Source organism: Mastomys coucha, unplaced genomic scaffold (genome assembly GCF_008632895.1).
Source record: "Mastomys coucha isolate ucsf_1 unplaced genomic scaffold, UCSF_Mcou_1 pScaffold16, whole genome shotgun sequence".
In the NCBI taxonomy this organism is placed as follows: Eukaryota; Metazoa; Chordata; class Mammalia; order Rodentia; family Muridae; genus Mastomys; species Mastomys coucha.
Window position 1 is genome coordinate 9,341,528 of NW_022196898.1, and position 22,883 is coordinate 9,364,410.

General features: G+C 42.0%; 1 protein-coding gene across 2 annotated transcripts in view; it reads right to left on the minus strand.

Moving 5' to 3' along the window:
- Positions 1–15,239, minus strand: part of Clrn1 (clarin 1) — a 34,285-nt gene extending 19,046 nt beyond the window's left edge. For both annotated transcript variants that reach the window (XM_031376010.1, XM_031376009.1), the window contains exon 1: positions 14,816–15,239. In XM_031376010.1, the coding sequence (XP_031231870.1) occupies positions 14,816–15,068 (253 nt within the window). In that variant the 5' untranslated portion in view covers positions 15,069–15,239. The remainder of the gene's footprint in view (positions 1–14,815) is intronic.
- Between the last annotated feature and the right edge of the window lie 7,644 nt (positions 15,240–22,883).

Here is a 22,883-nt window from a genome sequence, read left to right on the forward strand (position 1 = left end):
TGTGTGTGTGTGTGTGTGTGTGTGTGTGTGTAAGACCAGGACAACCTTGGGTATTCAGGCACTGCCCACCTATTTTGTATTTTGCAGCATGTCTCTATACTATCTGAATGCTATCCAATTATGGGGAAATGCAACACATAGTTTATTCATTATTTGTTAGCATGCATTTTGGAGATTAAAGCCCAGTGTTCATGAAGAGTCCACTCACACACACATACAGACACATAGACACACATCCTAGCCTGGCCTAAGGAAATCTGCTACTTCCCAATCTCAGTCTTTCCCTTTACCCTAGTCCTTATGCCATGGTCCTTTTGTCCAGTTGCCACTTTAACTCCTACAAAGACCTGCCTTCCCTACTCTACCATGGCTGCTTTGAAAAGGTCCTCCTGTCCTTCTGGTTGTGATACTCTATGGACCATATTCACATCCTACTTTACATACCTATGGTGTTTAGGCCTGTGAACCGTTTTCCATGATGGCTTATCCTCCCTAGGCTTCCCTCAGCCAGTCCCTTGCACGTCGGCCACCCTCTTCCTCATATATAACAGTCTCTTCCAGGACATATCTCCTAGTATCTTGTTTATTCCTCCCTGAGAAAGTCCATCTGCAGCTGTGCTCCCAGCTGCTGCCTCCCAGCTGCAGCAGTGCTCCCAGCTGCTGCCTCCCATCTGCAGGTAACTACTGTGTTTCTACCACAGACTGCTTGCAGCCTCTAAGGTTATTTACCAGATGGGTGTTCTTTGTCCAAGTTCCACAGGTAAACAGGTCAAACAGGACCAACTCCGGCTTCATCTCCTTCTACAGTTGTCCTTCCGTCCTTCTTATTCCCACTTGTAACAGCTTTCCAGAATGTTGTAAAACTTTCGAGATTATTGTCCCACGTCCAGCTGCAGCATTTTTGTAGGAGAATTTTGAATCTTTCTTTCTGCTCTCCTGCTGCTGCTTTGTGGTGTTGCAAGTCTCCTCTTGGTCTCCTACCTTTCTTTCCTTCTTCTCATCCATCATCTGTCCTGTCACATGCTTTAAGTTTTGTTAGTGGCATCACATTGCCTAGCAAGCAAGGTCTGGCCTGGCCTGGCCAACCCCTCCTTCCACCTGCAGCTTTATTTTCATCCTTCCACACACACATCTTCTGTACACTGCCTTCAAGAAGCCATTTGCCCTGCTGTTCCTTTACTTGGTAAGTCTCTGCGTAGTTAATGAACTATAACTGACCCTGCAAACTTACCTGCTTTCTCTCCCTTGTCTTCATACAGAGTACCTCTACTTCATTGACCTTGCTGAACAAATACAATAATTGTGATAGTAACTACAGTTTTTTAGACATTGATGGCTGGAGTTCATCATCAGTTTTGACTCCTCGCTAGATTGCACATGTTGGTCCTCCCGAAACTTGGTGTGGCTGGGTGACATGCCTTGGCCAAAATCATTAAAGTAGAAGTGGCATATTTGAGTTCCAGGTCATAGAATTTAATTACTAGTGTGATGGTCTTCTCCTTCACCACCGATGACATTTTCTATGACAACTGTGACCAGGAGTGAAACTACAGCTGAAAAACTATGTACTATGATCAAGAAATCCATCTTTTGGGGGAGGGGGAGCTGGAGAGATGGCTCAGCGGCTAAGAGCACTGGCTGTTCTTCCAGAGGTCCTGAGTTCAATTTCCAGAAACCACATAGCAGCTCACAACTGTCTGCTCACAGCTGTCTACAACTCCAGTTCCAGGGAATCTGACAGTCTTAAATGCCATTGCACATAAAATAAAATACAAATATACAATTTGTATGTTAAAAAAAGAAATACATCTTTTTAACCTAAAGTATTAGGTTTTACTTGTAACTAAAACATGACTTAGACTATTCTGACTGACAAAGCGATTGGCTATAAAGACTTCTGCTAGATTCTGTAATTGAACAACCATCCTCTCTAATAGTTTTCACTTCTTCAGACTCCAGCAGAATGCTAAGGCATACATAGGCACCAAGAAGCCTTTTGGAGAGAGAAGTTGGTAGTACAGACCTCTCTAGCTTGAAACTTCTTATGCTACATATAAAGTCATGTGATTTTCAATATATAAAAAAATGAAAAGCATTTGTATTTACTAATTTTGTTCCTTTACTAATTATCAGTAATTCATGTTTTATTTGATAACCCCAAAATGTATGACTTTCATTTCAATTGCTTCAAAATTTATTTTAACTGCTAGTTTTTTTATTCTATTTTACCCAGTGCCTTCATTATTCTTTTATCTGTTACTGATTTTAGTCTGCCATGTCTCTTATTTAGTAATCTTAAAAATAGGGCTTAGTAAATTTAATCTGAATTTTTGTGTAAAGTAGCATTGCTCGGGAGTGAAAAAAGGACTGAGATATTATGATTCACAAAAGCAAAGGCTGATGGTGGTGTTGTTGAGAAGGCTCTGAGCAACTAGGGATTCACTGAGAGAGAACGTCAGATTGAGCAGAGCAGAAATTTCAGGGTTATGAAGGTTTGGGACTAATGTAGTTTTCCCTTTACTATGTACATGATCTCTAAACATCTCAGCTTCCTTGCCTGTAAATGGGGATAATGAAACAGCAATCTCACAGAAATAGAGAGTTACCAGAGGCTGGGTTCAGGGACAGATTGGTCAACAGTCATAGCGTTCCAATTAGACAAGAGAACTATGCTCTGCTGCACAGTAGGGTGACCCTAGTTAATAAAAGTATATTGCATATTTCAAAATATCAAAGAGAAGACCACAAATGATGTGTTACTTATTCTGATTTAATCACTATACCACATACACACACACATACTGAGGCATCACATTGTGCCCATGTACTATTATGTGTCAAAAAGAAGAAGAAGAAGAAGAAGAAGAAGAAGAAGAAGAAGAAGAAGAAGAAGAAGAAGAAGAAGAAGAAGAAGAAGGAAAGAAAGAAAGAAAGAAAGAAAGAAAGAAAGAAAGAAAGAAGGCAAGCAATGTCACAGAGTTTATGAGAATTATAAATGAGATCATTTATGTAGAAGCTCTTAGGAGTAATTGTCTAGATATTTCTTTAACCTGATGAGAGCAGCAGGAGGGTTGCCCGGCTGAGCTGAGTGGGATGTGCTCACGCAGTGTAGAGTGTCTGCTTTTTCTAGTCTGAGGACCAACCACTGGGACTGGGCAAGGGCCATTTGGTTTACAGGTGATCAGATTACATGTCTTACACTGGGACCAAAGAGCCGCCTCCCTCCACTGGAATCCCTGGATTATGTGAAATGAATCAAGACAAACTTTCTATTTTATAGCTCAGGTCTTTTCTCTTTTTCCTTCATCACAGGTGGGCGGCTATTGCTATTTTTAAAATGCTGACATTTTGGCTTTCTTGTTCCTTGCTTATCTGATGCCTGTCTCACACATTCCCCATCATCTGATAGACTGCTCCCATTCTTGTTTCTACTTCCTGTGTGTTGTACATTTTAGGGGCACAACTCTGTAATGCCCGTCTAAAATGTTCTTCAGATTGATAACACACTGCGAAATGGGACCCTGTACAAGTTGTTGGAAGGACCAGAGGCTTTGAATAGAAGACAGGCAGAAGTGGCTCAAAATGGTAGCTTTGTTTCTGTGTAAGTGATTAGAGAACATGTCTCCGATCTTTTGCCAAGTTCTGCAAATCAGGTGGCTTCACTGACACAGGCAGGTGGGATGGAGCAGCTGGAAGCCATTCTATGAGGGGCAGAGTTGACTGTTTGGCCCAGTCAGCTGGAACTGTAACAAATTGGCAGATGTGCAAAGAAAGAAGATCTTGTGGCAGACAGGGAAGTATATTCCCTTTCACACTGGACATTTATCCACTTGGTTGTTCAAGAATATGTATAGTTCAGTGATGGAAAGCTAAGGATCACAGCTTGAACTTGACCAGAAAATCTCTGAAATGTGGAATCCTAAATAATGTTTCTCATCCTCTTGCTGTTGTCTTCTCTCATTCCAGAGAGTGTTTTGACCTCCTAGCTTCACTTGCTGCCACCGGTCCTGACCACCATCACTCTAATTATCCTCAACTTTGACAGTATCTTACAACTACTTGGTGAGCTGTTAAACCAACCCAAGACTCCAGCATCTGCTCCATGGAGCAGGATCCAGTAGTTCTGGGCTGGAGCCTTGGCATCAGTAGTTTCAAAGTCTCCCCCAGGTGATCCTAAGCTTCATCCAGGTTCGTGGACCACTGATCTAATAGTTCTGGTCTTGTCAGCCGTCTTGGTTTCATCTGCCAGATGTGAAATGCAGGTAATGCCATCTGCAAGACTCTGGGAACAGAGGCAGCCTTTGATAATGATGTCAGCCACGGCATAGCAACTTCTGTTCAGATTAAAGCCTCAGAGGCCATCTCAGAGGCTCTGACTTTCTTCTCAACTTGTCTTTCTCTACATAAAAGACATTTTATTTTTAAAGACCTATTTTGCTTCATGGTGCTCAGCTATTCATTTTCTTGAAAGAGAATAAGAGGGGGCGAGATCTCTTTCTTTTTACGGAAATGCTCTTGATCTGACTTTCCCCTCAGCACGTCTGCAACCGCTCATTATGAAAATCGGTAAAAGAGATTTCTCTGACATAAGTTCCATGGTTTCATCCTTCTTAATATCACCCCCACACACGCAAGGTGTTGAGCCAAGCTTCTGATGGCTAAGTGGTCAGACAGAATGAGATTCATGACCTGGCCCTTAAAAGGATGGATCCTGGGGATACAACAGAACCATTTAAAAACAATTTTCCAAGCCCCTCACCTGAATCTTTCTCAGCTGGAGTGCATCCCCCTGACTCCACCCTACCTGCTGGCAGCCCACCAGTGAGTCTTAATCACCCGTGGTGGTGTATGGAGCACAGCTGCTTTGGCACGTATGGGTCTCTGATAATAGAACCCAGTTAACTGCTTGGAATCCACAGGGGTATGATTGCACGGGGGTAATAACTTCTGAGAATGGCTTGGCCACAGTTATAACATGCTGAGATGGAGCAAAGCACCAGGCCTAAATAAATTAGTCTACTGGATGCTGAGTTTGCTTAGTCGGTTCTATCATACCTGTATAGAGAGTATCACACATACCACGGCTTGCCTTAGCACTTAGCTGCGTATCTACGGGAAGCAAAGTTTCGAATTGTTTGGTGCCCAGCTTCTTATTACGGGATCACACACATGACTTCATGTTGAGGGCCTAAAAGGGCTGGCCACAATAAAATGTTTCTGAATGAGTAAAAATGAATTCAAAATCAAACGTGTAGTGAGTCTGAGGCGTTTCAGGTGGAAGCCCATGTTGCATGACACAATTTCATTACAGGTTTGGTTCTGAAGCTGCAGAGCACACTATGCGCTGTACGTCCCACCATGCCACACAGTGGTGTGGTACACCACCTATCCACTCGCGCCACACGATGTTGATGCACACCATACATCCACTCATGCCACACGATGTTGATGCACATGACACTCACTCACACTACACAATGGAGACACGCATGACTTAGAACACCAGGGCTCAATTCAGACTGTTTTACCCTGCATGCAAGGTTTCCTCCTCTAATAAACACACAACAGTTTAAACCTGGAAAACAAAGGCTTTTTAGTAGTTTCCTACATCATCTTGAGCACGTAAGTATCAAGTTAATTTGTCATTGTGTTACATTGTTAGAATGTTCAATTTTAAAACTTTCTATTTGAGTTGCTGACTTGAGTTTTAAAGTATTTGTTAACTAGATGTTGGCTTGGATGGGGACTGAGTTTCCAATCATTCCCTGAAATGGCTCTAAACACCCTTCTTCCACCTTGAACTACATGTGTATGCAAAGTAGCAACCTCAGTACTGACAATCATAAAAACAAAATATTGGCCAACTCTGAAAAATGTTGGCATGCTTTGTGTTCTGATATGTTAAATATTCAGCCAAGACTTACTTCTCTATGTAAAAAGAAATGATCATATTCATGTTATTATTATGCAAATTTGCCTTTATTGTTAATAAATGACAAATTTATATATGTACCAAAAAATTGTCTTATACTAAACTTCTTTATGATTTGCCATCTGCAAAAATGATGGAATTGTGTAACTATTATTTACCTATGTACCCAGGGTCACACAAAGGTTTCTCCAGCAGAAATGAATCGTATATAGAAAAACTTTAAGATGCCTTAGTACAGTACATATGAGTTTTGTTTTAAAATGTAATTCTAGCTTTATAGAATACAGAATTTTTAAGGTAAAATGAGCTTTTGTTTATTTCATTTTTTTTAATTGTCTCTTTTTAAACAAACAGCACATGCCTTTAATCCTAGCACTCATGAGGCAGAAGCTGTGAGACTGTAGTGAGTTCCAGGATAGCGAGAGCTACACAGCAAGGCCCTGTCTCAGAGAAAACAAAAAATGAAAATCGAGACTTTAATTGATGCTCCAATCCTGTCTTGTTGCTTCTGGTTTTTCAAGAGTCAGGTGCTGCTGGTACCTGCTCAGCTGAGAAACTGTCATCTAATGGAAACCTCTCATTCTGCTTGTGGCTGTAGTGCAACCATGTCTTTCCTCAAACCAAATCCCTTTTGGAGCATTACAGAATGTCCACTGTACTATTCTAACTATGGCTGCTTCAGGGTTACAGCCCAGTGGATCTTCCTGATCTCGTCTAACTGTCCTATACAATTTGATCAAACTCAATGGTCATACCATAAAGGCTGTAGTTAATCTCAGAGTGTTATCAGATACCTTTGTCTTAAACTAAGCCGTGAATACAAAAGCAGAGTAATTCATGGCTGAGAGACTAGACTGAATCATGGGACCCTATTAATCTACATCACCAAGCAGGATTGACTATTTTATCTTCCAAAGGTCAAAAACTAGGGCTTGCGTATTTAAGGATTGAAATGTGAACTTAGAAAAGCAAGGAGTGGGGCTGGAGAGATGACTCAGTAGTTAAGAGCACTGACTGCTCTTCCTAAGGTCCTGAATTCAATTCCAGCAACCACATGGTGGCTCACAACCATCTGTAATGGGATCCGATACCCTCTTCTGGTGTGTCTGAAGACAGCTACAGTGTACTCATATACATGAAATAAATAAATAAACCCTTAAAAAAAAGCAAGGAATGAATTTAAAGATAAGTTCTTGTGAGGTTTCAACATCACATTACAGAAGATGATGAGGGGTGGTGGAAGGGGATGAGTCTGATCAAATTGTATAAGACATTTAGGTGAGATCAGAAAGATCCACTGTGCATTGAAGTACCTATAGACATTCTTCAAAGCTGCAAAGGGGATTTTGTAAATTTTCCCCATAGAGAAATGGGAAATGTTTAAGAGATAGCTATAGCAATCTCAATTTAAAAATTACAAATATCAAGGGGCTGGAGAGACTATCAGTGTTTAAGAATACTTGTTGCTCTTGCAGAAGACCAGGTTCAGTTTCTCATAATCACACGGCAACTCACAAGGAGATCTAACCCCCATCTACTGACTTCCATAGACACCAGGCATGCACATGGTGCCCACACATATGTGTAGACAAAGCAATCAGATATAAAAAAAGAAAATCTAAAGAGGTTACATATATTGAAATATCATTTGGGATTGGTACCATTTGTATGAACTAGTTAATAAATACATTTTAAACCAGCAATAGTGTCTATCACCTTAATCCCAGGACTCAGGAGGCAGAGGCAGGCAGAGTGAGTTTCAGGCCAGCCTGGATAAAATAATAAATTATTTTAATTAAATTATTATTTTAATCTCCAGAACAACCAGGGCTATATATAAAGACCCTGTCTCAAAACAAACAAACAAACAAACATTTTTAAAAAATCTCTAAAATCCAGAAATAGTTAGATTTTTTTTTTAATTCCTGGCTCAGGGAGCAGAGGCAAGCAGGTCTCTATAAGTTTGAGGCCAGCCTGGTCTACACAGTGAATTCCAGGATAGCCAGGGCTACATAGTGAGACACTGTCCTACTCTACATACATTCTCTCTCTGTCTCTGTCTCTGTCTCTGTCTCTGTCTCTGTCTCTCTCTCTCTCTCTCTCTCTCTCTCTCTGTCTCTCTCTCTCTCTCTTTCTCTCTCTCCAAAAGAGCAATAGCTTGAGGTTTTCCTTCTCGGTATTCTGGGACAGTAAGTAGCCTGTAGTCAGTGCTAAGGATGAGTTAGAGGAAGGGAAGGCTGGTACATTGCACTTTAAAGCACTAAGCCAAATGGCTGAAGTTCGGGTTGTTAAGCAATGCTGATTCTGTTGGCCTTTTGATATGATGATGGCAGAAGGGAGCCATGAAGGTCAGGGGAAAACAGATGTTTGTCTTTTGAGAAGTATTTCCCTGACATTTCCCAATGTGTACAGAATAACATCCAGAACCTCTTTTTGGGTAAAGAATACCTTTTAAATGTTAAGCAGACAGATGATTTCTTGCCATTTTCAGGATAAGAAATTATATTGATGGACATTTCTCATGGAGGACAGACTAGGAATTCACAGAGAAAAACAAAGAAATGAAGAGGAGAGCTGCCCAAGCCTTCTCAGCTGTCACTGGGGTACCTTCTCTAGGCTAGCTCAGGCATTCGGGTGCTGATGAGAGGGCCTGCTCTCAGAACACGCTAGGCCTTGCTGCTAAGCTCTGAAGCAGCCCTTTCCTCAGGGGATCCTTTTCCAGCTTCCCACTTTCCACATAAAAAATTAAAAAGAGTGCAACGGGGCAGGAAAGAAAGATCCCCACAATAGAGAATTGAACCTGGGACCCGACACATGGGGCACATTTGAGAATACTTTTAAAGCATGGCACAATTCACTACTTCTAAAAATGGTGGCTAAAATCCGCCAGTCAGGGCAGATATCAAGTGACAGAGACTAAAAAGGTTGGACAATTTCAAGCCCTCAGGGACCCCATCTAAACCAGCAGGTCACTGTATCTATTACAGAACATTTGAATTAAAAGAAATGTTCAGTACCCACACAGTTCTACCCCCATCTTATCATAGAAAAAGAAGAAGAAATTGGCCCAGTGATCAGAGTGCCAAGCTCCTGAGCCTCAGCCAGTGGTGGAAATTCACCTCCAGTCTGGGATGCTTGATTCCAATGGAGTCAATTATTAAACAGTTGTGAATCCTTCTTTCTGCTACACTCTGTTTCATGCCCTAGTTTGGGGGTAGTACATTCATGAGTAGTATGTCTTCCATGCAGAGCAGAAATGTGTATGCTCAAATCCATATAGTATAGATGATGGGAAAAGCAGAGGAATGAACAGCAAGGCTTCGGAAGGGTAGAAGGCCGAGCAACTGCAAGAACTGAAAACCTTCTCATGTTTGTTCCATTCATTAATATTGGTTGCATGGAGAAGAAGGTCTGTATTTACTGGACTGTTTCATAGGTGAATGAGTCTAGATAAAGCATCTCCAAAGTAAAAAATAAGAGGCCTGTGCTTTCTGGGTAAATGGGGTGATAGGGTCCTCCCTCTCATAAGGAAAACAGAGATAAGCCACGCATGCTTCTCTCTCAGACACACCTCCTCATGTCAGTGTCCACACAGCCCTTCCTCTGCACATAACCTGTGTGCAGAGGAAGGGAAGAGACAGGGCAAGGTTTCATTAGAAGGACATTAAGCTGTCAGCTCTTTCAAGAAAGCCATAGAGAGTGTAGGAAATCCAGATGGGCCAGGATGGGCCAGCAGAGGGCAAGAGACACACTTGTAGAAGATAGAGTGTCAAGGCTCATTCCTGTTCACAACAAATTACAAGTCTCTGCTATTCTATACAACAATATGCTCAAGAAGTCACCTTCTTATTCACAGAAATCATTTCAACATCCACTATACAATCTAGGTCATATCCCTGATTTGCTAAAGAATCTCTACTTTCCCAAAGTACACTGGCTCTGTCAAGGCTTTTACAAATTTTCAATCATGGGGCCCAAATTAAAATGCTTTCAAAGTATGACTAAAGTTGGAAGCTAGTATATGTGATTGGTTAAATTCTATTTTTTTCACATTAAAAAAAATAACTCCATATGTTTTTTTAAATGAGCTCATTGAACTGTGTTGGCAATGAACAGATTCGTGTATCTAGGAATGATTGATACCATATGATTCTTGAATATCATGTTTTGATAATGTTCTGCAGTGTTTCAAACCAACAAAACAGAAACACACACACACACACAGCAGGTGGGGTCAGGAAGTGCTCAAAGGTGGCAGTTTCCGTTTTGATGGCTGCACTTGGTGTTTAAACACTGTCATTGAAATTTTACAGGTGACATATGATGAAGAACTATGTCAAAGACAAATATCCGCTCATTATAATGAATGAAACCATGGTCTTGGCAGAAAAGCAAGTGGCCTCTAGTAAATGAACCACTGACCCGTAGATAGATGAGAATCAGCCAAAATAAATGAGGCAGAAGTTTTTCCAGCATAACTTTGCATGCTAACAGAGCAGAGCCGTGTTATAATTAAAAGAGATAGAATGGCCAGTAGGGAACATTTAATAGGAACAAACATACAGCATTGCCAAACTCTTCTTCTTGTTCATTCTTTATTCTCATGCTATTCAATATATATAGGCTTTAAAAGTGACAAAAACATTGCACATAAAAATCGCATAGATTCAATCCAGCAGAGCCAAGCAAAAAGTCATTTAAAATATGGACACTGTCAATAGCCAATTTATTCAGAGTACATCTCCATCTAGAGCCATACTGTACAATAAAGTACCATTAAAATGAGCACTTGAATGTGAACAGTCTTTTTTTTTTTTTTCAAGATAGGGTTTCTCTGTGTAGCTCTGGCTGTCCTGGAACTCACTCTGTAGTCCAAGCTGGCCTCAAACTCAGAAATCTGCCTGCCTCTGCCTCCCAAGTGCTGGGATTAAAGGCATGTGCCACCACTGCCCAGCGAATGTGGCCAGTCTTAATTAGTGTGCCATATAAACATGCACTAGATCTCAAAGACTGTACCAAGAAAGATGTAAAACATTTCAATTGTTTTTTATGTGGATTATATGTTTACATAATAGTATTCTGGATGTCATAGTTAAAGAAAACTATTAGGCGACTTTCATCTTTTTTTTTTTTAATGTTTAATATGGCTACTAGGGCTTACATTGTAACCCTATTGGCCAATGGTGATCTAAGCAGCCAGGGGCCATGGCTCAGTGATATAGCACTTGACCATCGTGTGCAAGGTCCCTTGCATTTAATCTCCACTATCCACCCCTCCCCCCATGAAAACCTAGGCAAACAAAATACAGGTAAAAATCCAATAGAATTTGGAATCTAGATCTATAGCAATTGATGGCAGTAAGGCTTCAATGAAATGAAATGATCAATACTTTGTAAAATTATCTTTTCTATTGCTCTTATACAGGAGCATTTCTCTGAATCCCAATATTTGCTTGGTAACTTTCAAAAGAGACAATGAGGAAGGGGGTTGTTCTGGAAATGATTGCTTTCAAATTTTTATTTGGGTTGTAGAAATGGCGGGAAAGACACGCCTCTCTGCAGTCTCCCGAGGCCACTGTAATTGCTCAAAGGGAAGCGTTAGTCGAGAAGACAGGCTTAAGCCACTTACTGTTTTATATTAATGGGACATCTACTTTACCGTTAAGAGAACTTAGCCGAAGGTTCTCTTCTTTTAAACAAGTTGATATAACACCATTGGCTGGGTATGGATGGCATCTTGAATGAGACCATGTAGTCCATAAGCTACACTGGGATGGGAGTATGGATTTCAGAAGCACAGCGTTTCGAAAGCATGTTGATGGGGAGTTTCAATACAGTATTTAGATAAGCAGTGTGCTCTTTGAGAATTTCATTGGGTTTATATATTGCACAGTCTTCCTAACATCACTTCATGTTATACTGAAAGAGGTTTTGTCGTTGTTTGCATAGGCAGGAAAAAAATTAAATTTTTAGTATATTTCTCTGGGATTTGACAAAATAAATGGACTTTTGATATGTGTATTTCCATGTATTATTTTGTGTGTACTTAATATGTATAGCCTACGGTATAGAAAGGTCTACTATCACAGAACACACACACACACACACACACACACACACACACAATATAGGCTTTCTTCACCAGACTAGGGAGAAATGTACAGAGTAGCAAGAAGACCAATGTAATTTATGAGGCAGGCCATGGTATTGTCAAAACCTTGCTCAGCTCTACTAATCCTCACAGAACACAGGCAAATGAGCACTTGATTAGAAGGACTTCCCAGGTAAGGCCAGCATAAGAGACACAGCCCATAAGTCATGGACTGAACCACAAGAATGCGCGTGGCTCTGGGTTGCGAAGGCGAGCAGGACAAAGCACATGAAGTAGCTAACGACGATGTAGTAAGTGCTAAGAAAACATCTTGTTGCCTTTTTGAAACACATCCCGTGGCAGATGTCACCTTTACCTCCTATTCCCTGAGATAAACACAAGGCCTCTGGAATCCTCCCTGACACTCCTGCCTTTGTCTGAATTCCTTTGTGAGAAGCTTTACCCAGGCTTTAGCTGCTGGTGAGTCACAGTGAAATCATCTCATCTGTTTTCCTGCTTTATTTTGTAATGCAGTTGCAAGGCACACAGTATTCTGCTCTGTTCTCTCTCCTACCCCCACCTCCAGCAAAGCTGAGCTGCTCTCAGAGCTCAGTTATAAGGAACTAAAGCCATTCAGAGGACGGGGTGTACCCACTTCTGCAAATCTACTTGATGATCTTTCCTTGAAAAGCTGAAGGCTAATTCTTGGGGATTTTCTGGAACCCTATGACAATTCATATCACTTTGTAACCTATACGAGTTGGAGGTTAGTGCCAAATGACTGCTTAGAAGATATAAGGAATGTTACAGAAATATAAATGGGCCAGAGCTGAAATTTAATTAGACACTGCATATGTTAATAATAAATTCAATTAATTTCACCTTCTACCTATACTAGAGGAGAAAAGAAGCTCAGGCAAAATAATAATTCATTTTAATGCCTCAATTGGGAATCGCCTTTTCCTGAAAAGTGATTTATGCAGTAATTTACTGACTATGTCTTCATAAGATTGCTCCAAACCAGCCCTTTGAAATAATAACAAGTTCTAGGTGTGTGTAGTGAGAGATACAACAAATGGCTGTTTATTAATTTTCATTTAATGAGTTGCCTATTCTCATGGTGGTTTTTTTAAACTTCTCATCTCAAGATAAGCATGTTATAAATACTCTGGATAACACTTCCATTTTTCACAAATCATGACAGAAAATATCTCCTACTCCATGCCATATTTGCAGGTCAGTCAGGTTTTGTGTACTGTTGGCGTGCATTTCTCAGCAGATCACTTTTAAAAATTTGTAAGCAAATAATTCCAAATTGGTTAAATATGAAGCAGAAGTTATTAAATCAGCAGCCAGGGTTCCAGCAGAGTGGGGGCAGGGTAAGAAACACAGTCATGGGCAAATGGAGAAGCAAGTAAACGGGTCCCCTTTTAAAGGACAAAAGGCACAAAGATCATTCCTTACAGAGTTTCTATTTTCTCAAGTACTGTTTTTCTTTAACAAAGATGCCATAATGTCTTATATTATTAGTAATGCTTAAGAATCTTGAGGATTATGGTATGCACTCTCTGATAAGTGGATATTAGCCCAGAAGATCGGAATACCCAAAGTACAATCCACAAACCACAAGAAACTCAAGAAGGAAGACCGAAGTGTGGATACTTCGTTCCTTCTTAAAAGGGGGAACAAAATACCAATGGAAGGAGTTGCAGAGACAAAGTATGGAGCAGAGACTGAAGAAAGGACAATCCAGAGACTGCTCCACCTGGGAATCCTTCCCATATTCAGTCATCAAATCTAGTCACTATTGTGGATGCCAGCAAGTGCTGGATGACAGGATCCTGTTATAGCTGTCTCCTGAGAGGTTCTGACAGTACCCGACTAACACAGAATTAGAGGCTCACAGCCATCCATTGGAAAGGCTCCCAAAAGAGGAGCTAGAGAAAGGACTCAAGGGACTGAAGGGCTTGCAGCCCCTTAGGATGAACAACAATATGAACTACCTAGTACCCTCAGAGCTCCCAGGGACTCAACCACCAACCAAAGAGTACAAGTGGTGGGACTAATGGCTCCAGCAGCATATGGATGGCAGAGGATGGCCTAGTCGGTCATCAAGGGGAGGAGAGGCCCTTGGTCCTGTTAAGGTTCTATGCTCCAGTGTAGGAGAATGCCAGGGCCAGGAAGCCGGAGAGGGTGGGTTGGTGAGCAGGGGTGAAAAGGGTTTTTATTTTATTTATTTAATTGGGAAAGACAAAAAAAGAATCTTGAGGATTGTACTTTCATTTTTAAAAATTTACACACACATACAGAGAGAGAGAGAGAGAGAGAGAGAGAGAGAGAGAGAGAGAGAGGTATGCATACACATGCACTCAAGCAGGTATGTGACTGCCATAGTGTATAAGGTATAAGAAGGTCAGAGGCCAACTTGGGAAACTTGGTTTTCTGTTCCCATCAAGCAAGAACAAAGGATCAGACTCCGGTGATCGTCTTGGCGTCATGCACCTTAATGGTAGTCATCTTGTCACCCTCTTTAAAGGGTTATGCTTTCAAAGAGCTTAACATCATAGCAATTATTTATATATGATCATAGTAAAAATAGCAAGAATAAAAAATTAATAAGAATAAAAACAAAACAAGGGAGAAGACGTTGGTTAGAGTTCTACGTGTTTCAGATGGTTCACTGCGGCTTGAATAGTCCTGCCATAGACAGGGCAAGATCCTCTTCATGTCTTTGCAACAGCTGGAAGAACGTTCAGAAAGCGTTAAGGAATTCAGATGGAAGCGCTACTTACATGAGAACCGGAAAGGCCTTGCTCCTAACCCACACTGCCTTACGCCTTCTCCGTGGAAAAGGCCATACTGCATCTCGCCCATGAACTTGTCCAGCTCCTTCCCTGACGCGTTGACAAGCAGAGCCCCTGTTTTGCAGAGGATAGTGGCTTTAACCCACAGTGGAGTCCCCACTGCCGTCACCACTCCGAGAGCACAGAGAAAGCTCAGTAGGCCAGCCATGCAAAAGATGATCTTCTTCTGCTGGCTTGGCATGATGAGAAAAGGTGTTGGTGAAGACAAAATTTAAAACAAAGACCTTTGTGAGCATCAAGAAGAGACTGCCCCGTCGGCTGCATTTATTACAGCAGCTGAAAAACACTGCCCTTCCTTACATTGCTTCCACCAGGCAGAGTGCCAGTCCACGAAGCCTCCTTCCTCACCCACAGTGGCCTTCGTTCCTCTTCTGCTGCTTTCCTTAAACAGAAATCTTTGGACTAAGAGTTTGTAAAATAAAACTCTTCCAAACTGCCTTCAAGATCCCCTCTCATGTCACTTACTGAGAAAGGTCTAGGGTAACAGATGGAGTCCTCGGTGTAACTTGAGAGAAGCCACCCCTCCCTACCCTTGTTGTCTGATTGGGTGAGCTGAAGCCCTCAGAAACATGCTTGGCTCCTTTTTTTGCAGCAATGTAAGACATTCACGTATTGATGAGATTTTATTTCTGGGTTTTGTTTGCTCTCAGCAGTGGGAGAATGGGAGCTTTGGCACAGGTAATAATAATTAATTGATTTTTAAAATGTTTCGTTTTAGTTAGCTGAACCGTGGCACCGCATCGCATCTGGTGTAGACATGAAGATCCCAGGGCCACACAGTCCTGTCCTCTTCGCCTCCAATTCTCCCATGCCCACATTTTCTATGGGATCTACTTAGAATTTGATTCAAATTCTTTTCGGTGCACAGAGATGCAGCTGCAAATATGTACATTGATAAACACTTTCATTTGAAAGCATTTGGCTGTATCAGTATGACAGCAAGGGAGCAGCACGGCTGTTGGTCCAAGGAGCAGCCGAATCTATAAAGGTAAGAGCACTGACATAGAAAGAAGCACTGAGCCGGGCGGTGGTGGCGCACACCTTTAATCCCAGCACTTGGGAGGCAGAGGCAGGTGGATTTCTGAGTTCGAGGCCAGCCTGGTCTACAGAGTGAGTTCCAGGACAACCAGGGCTATACAGAGAGACCCTGCCTCGAAAACAAACAAACAAACAAAAAAACAAAAAAAAAAAAAGAAAGAAAGAAAAAGAAAAAGAAGCACTGCGATCCGACAGATCCAACACCTTCCGGGGAAAATAACCATTTGAGAGACTAGAGACAAAGGCTGGAACAATATTATGCAGCAACGTGTATTTGGTTTAGGAATTAAGTCCTGAAAACTCAAGCATGGAATACATTGACTATCTCTTAACTCTGGATGCCCAGTGAGGATCCTCATGAGAAAAACAATTTAAAAGGGTCCTCTCTGTCTCTGCCTGTTCTGTCTGCCTACGTGTTGTTCTGTTTCTGTGTCCCTTTTTCTGTCTCTGTGTGGTCTGTCTCTCTCCCTTTCTGTGTTCTGTCTGTCTTTCTATGTTCTGTCTGTCTGTCTCTCTATTCTTTCTGTCTCTGTCTCCTCTGTCTCTGTCTCTGTCTCTGTCTCTCTCTCTCTCTCTCTCTCTGTGTGTGTGTGTGTGTGTATGAGAGAGAGAGAGAGAGAGATTGTTTCCTGAGTATCTGTGTACCTCACACTAAGCTGGGCTTTGACTTTCAGTACAAGCTTGACTCCCTTTCTTTGTTAAGCATTTCATCTGTTATTTAACTCTTATAAGTAATTTAGCAAGTGTGGGGAGCTGTGAAGCTTGAGAGGCATTCGCCATGACAAGATGGCGCCTACTTCCGCTGTCGAGTAAACAACTGTTTGCGCATGTGCATAGAGTGAAAAGACGCCATGTCACGGCCCATTCTGGGGCGTTACGTAGGGTAATGAGCGAACAGCCAATCATGGGCAGACACGCCATGCTGTGGGCGGACACGCTGCACTGTGGTGTATATAAGCAGTGTGGATTTTGGGCTCGACCTCTTTTCCCTCTGGGAGAGGGCAGTAAACAGTCGCTGCAGAAGGAACCTAGTGTCCGCGTGTCTTCTTCCCGGCGAGACGACTGCGCGGGCTACAAGCAAGTGTGCTGCTGTTGCTGCTGCTGCTGCTAATCATCTTCCACCGTACAGATAGAGACATTGAGGTGGCCGGAGAGATCAAGCAGTACATTGAACTTATTAACAGAGTTCTGTGATTTATATGTTACTCTAAGAGAGTTCTGTTATTTTAAAGCAAAGAGCTGACCTTGAAGAGAGGGAAGCGCTTCAGCTGGGTTGGCTTAGAAGTACCAGGGCAGGGTTGTCCATTGCTATTTGTATAGCTCAGGTCTCTAGAGAATACAAGTATCAGCAAACAGAACTACCTACGTGACCCAGACCATATGCATGTGCTAATTTCTATTAGCGTCACCCACCAGTAAGATTATAACTTTAAGGAAACTCACAGCTGATTAATTTTACTGTGAGCCATAGATGAGCCTCTTTACTATGCATAGTTTGAAGGGAACCTTGGGCTCTCAGTCTTGAGGTAGAAGTGAACTGATCCTGGCACAGCTACGCTCTTTCGGAACTTGCTAGCCCCTGACTGAAGATAGGCAACAGTAGACTGGTTAAGGTATACAAACACTTCTTCTGACCAGAGGAGAAAATATCCAGCCCAGCCACAGAAAAACTAGCGTGTAAAATCCACACAGGCATAGACAATAAGGTAAGGCCTTTTAGTGCATGCAATTTAACACTTAACAAAGAGCTCCTCTCAGATAATTGAGCCCACCAAAGAATTCTCTACAGGAATCAGGGTGTCGGTCATCATAGCAAAGCAAGGGGAACCCAGTGATCCTGTTGGGACTTACAAACCTGGGGATATGTGTTGCGTTTATCCGCAAAACGATAGATTTCGGGTATCTAGATACAATCCAGCTTATTCAATCAACACATTTGCTAACTTGGAAAAACAAAACCAAACAAACCAAAAACCAGAACATCTTTAAAGCCTGGGGAAATAAATTGCATCATAATCAATTTTATTAACACCACCTCAGAAGGAATGTGGCAAGAGAGGAATAGATAGTTAGCATAGGACATCGGTTTAATTAGCCAAAAACCTGCCAAAGGTGTCTAAGAAAATGGGACCAGGCCTAGTCCTCTCCCCTGTGACCCCTTTCTGGTGCTGAATAATGATAATTTTTCAGTGACTAGAGAACTAGTCACTAGCCACCATGTTAGACTCTGACCAAAGACAGAGAAAGCAATTTGATTGTTTAACCCTTTAGGGTTGCCTCCTTCTACAGTGAAGAGACACAGAAAATAAACACAGCACAGTGAGTTTGTTCCTCATCCCAAAATCATATCCTTCCTACGATGTGTTAAAATTTCCTCTTTTTAATACAACAATGGTAGTGAAATGTTGTTGTATTTCCTGAACAAATTTAGACTACTTACCCTAGAGTCACCCCCTCTGTTCTACTCAAGGGGTGCTCTGTTTGTCTGTTCATTGGGATCATTTTGTGGAGGTCTTTAAAATACTGGCATCTGCACCTCATCTAAGGCTCAGACATGTTTGATTTTAGGGTGGCCTTCGCACCGAATCCCCCCATGCTTACAAGGTTGAATGCCGCTGCCCTAGTTCACGCCCCTCTGATTGTTAGCCAGGCTTCTCAGTGCTGCTGTGCACACAGCCAGAAGACTGTCCTTATCCTGGTTGCTAGGGAGGAATAGTCTCCTGATAAATTAATAAACAGGCACAGACACCTATAGCTCCAGCCTTCCCACATTCCTTCTGCACCACGCACAAGGGCTCCTCTGACTGTCCCCACAGGTGGGATGAGATGAGTCTGCCCCCAGGTACTATCTGCAGATCAGTAGTGATGGATCCTGGTCATGGAAGGCAGCTCCCCTTGGGACCCACACCCACCTCACCTCTTCCCTGTGCCATTTCCTTTCATTTGTTAATGTCAACCACCCACAGACTGCATAGTAGTGTGTGATCCGCCCTCTGAGGATGATATAATGGAACCTGGCAGTCATTATGCTGACAGTCTTCTTTTGAAATCTCATCTTAAATGGCTTGAATGACAGTGATGACACCGTTTTCCTTGCAGTCGCTCTGAGAATTTGAGTCATTAATGTCAGCAAGTTTTCACCAAGGATCCTACTGAAACCTTCACTTCTTTTCATTTTAACATTGGGTGACATTAAGAAAATGGAACCAGGCCTCACCCTCTCCCTCATGACCCCTTTCAGGTGCTGGATAATGATATAATTTCCCAGTGACTAGAGAACTAGAGAGGAGAGAACACAATCGTAGGCCATTTCGACTTCCAATCCAAGCATCCCAGCCTCTTTGTTAATTCATCTGCCTTGAAAGAGAGGAGGGAGGAGAGAAAGAAGGAAAGAAAAAAAAGAGGATTAAAGTCTCCATGTGGGCTCCCTATCCCTCAATCCCATGCAGAGTATAAAACACAAGGTAGCCTGGGTTGTAACAGGACAGATTTTGGATTCCTCACTAAATCAATACTTTTCTCTGCCATTCATTTCATAGATTTATGAACACGGTGGCCTGAGCCACACTGATGATGCTCACATAATCCCTAAGCAGAAAACTATGTTCTCATCTGAACATGGAATAACATGAAAAATGAGCTGCTAGGTTGGAAGTATGGCAGTAGAGAGACTCTCTCTCCCAACCTCATGTCTTACACTCCCTGGAGCCCCCTATACCAGCTCCGAGGAGCACTCTAGGGATGGTTAGCTCTCTCCTGGGCTAAAATGTGTCCTCTTGTTTATTTGTGTTGGTTTTTATTTTTTTTCTGTCTTAACCGGTTATCTATGGAAACATATCACACTACCTAGATACTCTGCATGATGGTTATTCCAATTATCAGTTTGTTGATTAATGCAAAGTTCTGCATGTTATCTGATTTTTCATTATTAGTATTGGTTTCTATTTCCTACCACATGGCTCATAGTGCTCCAGGACCTCTCTAAGAGAAATTCAACAAGGGTCTGAGAAGCTCAATATTCTAAGACAAGAGGCCTTTGCTAATCTATCTTATTTTTCTTATCTCTAAAGCAAACTGGCAACTTTGATTGACACTCCTTGACTAACTCAAGTTGCTGGTGATCTTCAAGTCGCATTGTAATTCTCTTAATGACTGTGAGAGGGGGAAAAACACTTCATAGAAAGAATTGATTGATTTATTAGAGAGGAAATTACCACATGTGCTAGACCTTGATTGCAGCTAATATTTGTAGAGCTAATTGCCTGAACTAGAGGATTAAAAAGATTGAGAGAAGAGAAGAAAAAGAAAGCAAAGTTCTCCTGGAATACTGATGAATCCACTGTGGACTCAGGCTGGGTGGGAAAGCTCTGAGGAGGGCTTTTCAGGGCTTCTGGTGTGGGGCATTTAGAGAAAGAACAGACATAACCTGCCTGCCAATGTACCTAACACACTTGCCATGGGAAGAGCAGCAGGGACTGGGAGAAAAGGGGCCACCCTGTGATCTGCCAAATGAAATCTCATGGAATAACATGAAAGCCTCAAACGGCACCATTGTCCTTGTCTTGGTTTCCAGTTGGTATGTCATGCCAAGGCTAGGTTGGCATTTAAAACCAGAACCCAAGACTGGACATGTAGCTCAGCACGAGTGTACCTGTTTAGAGAGATCAAGGCGCTGAGTTACATCGCCAGCTCTGCAAACAAATGAAACAGCAATAACAAATAAAGTCCTTAACCCGGGAGGACTGGGAAAATGTCTGAGTGAGCTATTACATCAAGATAGAAACAGTTACTTAGTCTAAAGAATCACTGGGGTTTGAGATGCCTCTGTCAATCATAATTAACCAGCTTTCTAGTACAAGGAAATAGGTAATAATCTTCTGCCCCAGATTGAAGCCAAGTTGCCCAAAGGTCATGGATGCCTCCTTCTGAAGTAGTCACTTTCAGGTAAGTAGCAGTGGTGGAAGAGATAGAGAACCCTGGGAAGGAAGCCCAGGCTCTGCCAAAGCTTCACATAAAATTACTTATCCGGGGCCACATTTCTGAAAGTTGTCACATCCACAGATCACTGGTGTATTAGATACTTTGCTTGTTGCTATAAGGAAATAGATGACAAAAATAACTTAAGGAAGAATGGGTTTCTTTTGTCTCAGTTTAGAGCGTGTGGTCTATAATGGGGTGGGGGGGTGGGGTAGAGCGAGGCAGGAATGTGCACAGGGAAGGAGTGGCAGCCAGGTGTGTGCCTGGGGCTCCCCACATGCTAGAAACAGAGAAACAGGAATAAGATGGGATCAGGCTGCAATGTTCACAGGTTCTTCTCTAAGGATTCCAAAACTTCTCCAAATAGCACGACCAGCTAGGGACATGATCCTTTCAGGCACATTTCACTCTTAAACTATAACAATCAGCAAGGCAATCAGACATGGGTGTGCCTTCACATCGTGTAAAATGCCTGACACTGAGCCATGGATACTACTGGGAATGGAAGTAAAAACAGCCTGGGCTCCTCACAGAAGATCAGATTTAAATGAATATTGTCTTAGAGATGGTTTCTATTGTTGTGATAAAACATCTAGAGCAAAAGCAACCTGGGAAGGAATGCAGTTATTTTGTTTACACTTCTGTATCACAGTCCATCTTCAAAGGAAGATAGGGCAGAAACTGGAGGCAGAAAGAGAAGTGTAAGCCGTGGAGGAGTGCTGCTTACCGGCTTGCTCTTTGAGGCTTGCTTAAGCTTGCGTTCTTACAGAACCCAGGACCAACAGTCCAAACTTCATTGTTCTGACTAGATGGATGCTTGCTCCTAGCTACTGGTCTGGCTGGCTGTGTGGCTGGTAGCCATAGTATGGGTGTGAGTTAAATGGGCTGTCCAAGTCAAGGGAGTGGTTTTGAACTCTGGAAATTCTTGGCTGGTATTTTGGCTTGCCTTTAATCTGTTGGCACCTGGTTGAAAGAGAACCATGCTCAGAACTCCAGAAAAATCAAATTACTGTATCTAATACTTAGGGCTAGATCTCAGGGCAAGGCAAGCCTCCTTCCCTCGTTTCTCTCCTTCTTCTAGGATCCCAGCAGGAAACTGGGTTATATAAATATAGTGATCTGGGGAGGAGAATTAACAAAGGAGCGGTTTACGAAGGTGTGGGTGGGCTTTAGACAAGCTTGGAGACATGGCACAGTCCCTATGAAAACAGAAGGGACTGGAGAAGGCACAGTCCATGAACCCGACCCTTCATTCTTCTCTGATCTGTTCTTGGTGCTCCCATTGGCAAACTCAACTAGAAACCAAAAGTTAGTCTTTTAGGGAATTTGGCAGAGTAGAGAAGGTGCAAATGGTAACTTGAGGGCTGAGGTTTTTGTTCAGAGGTAGAGGATGCACCTGATATGTAAGGCTCGGTACCATGCTGAATACAAGTGGACAAAAACAGCCATCATCTCCCCACCTTATCTTACAGGGCAAATACAGCATGAAGTATAATGTCTGCTAAGTTTTTCATATGTGGCCCCTAGCATGATGGGATAATTTTCACTTTTTCTTGGTCTTTAAGTCTTGAACAGCTGAGCTGAATTTCAAAGTCATAAAACAATACTAAACTTTATAAATTTTTGCTTCAACTCAGATGACTATGTAAGATTTTGCTTTTTTTAATCAATGCAGTATATTCTAGTAACCAATTTGCATGGGTTGAATTATCTTGCATTCCAGCAATAAATACCAGTTGGCCATTATGCAGAGTGTTTTTAACATGCTGCTGAATTTGTTTTGCTAAAATTTTTGTTAACAATTCTTATGCCAGCTGGGCATTAGTGGCACATGGCTTTAATTCCAGGACTTGGGAGGCAGAGACAGGCAGCTCTTTCTGAGTCTGAGGCCAGCTTGGTCTATACAGTGAGTTCCAGGACACCCAGAGATACACAGTGAAACTTTGTCTTGGAAAAACAAAACAATTCTTATATGAATATT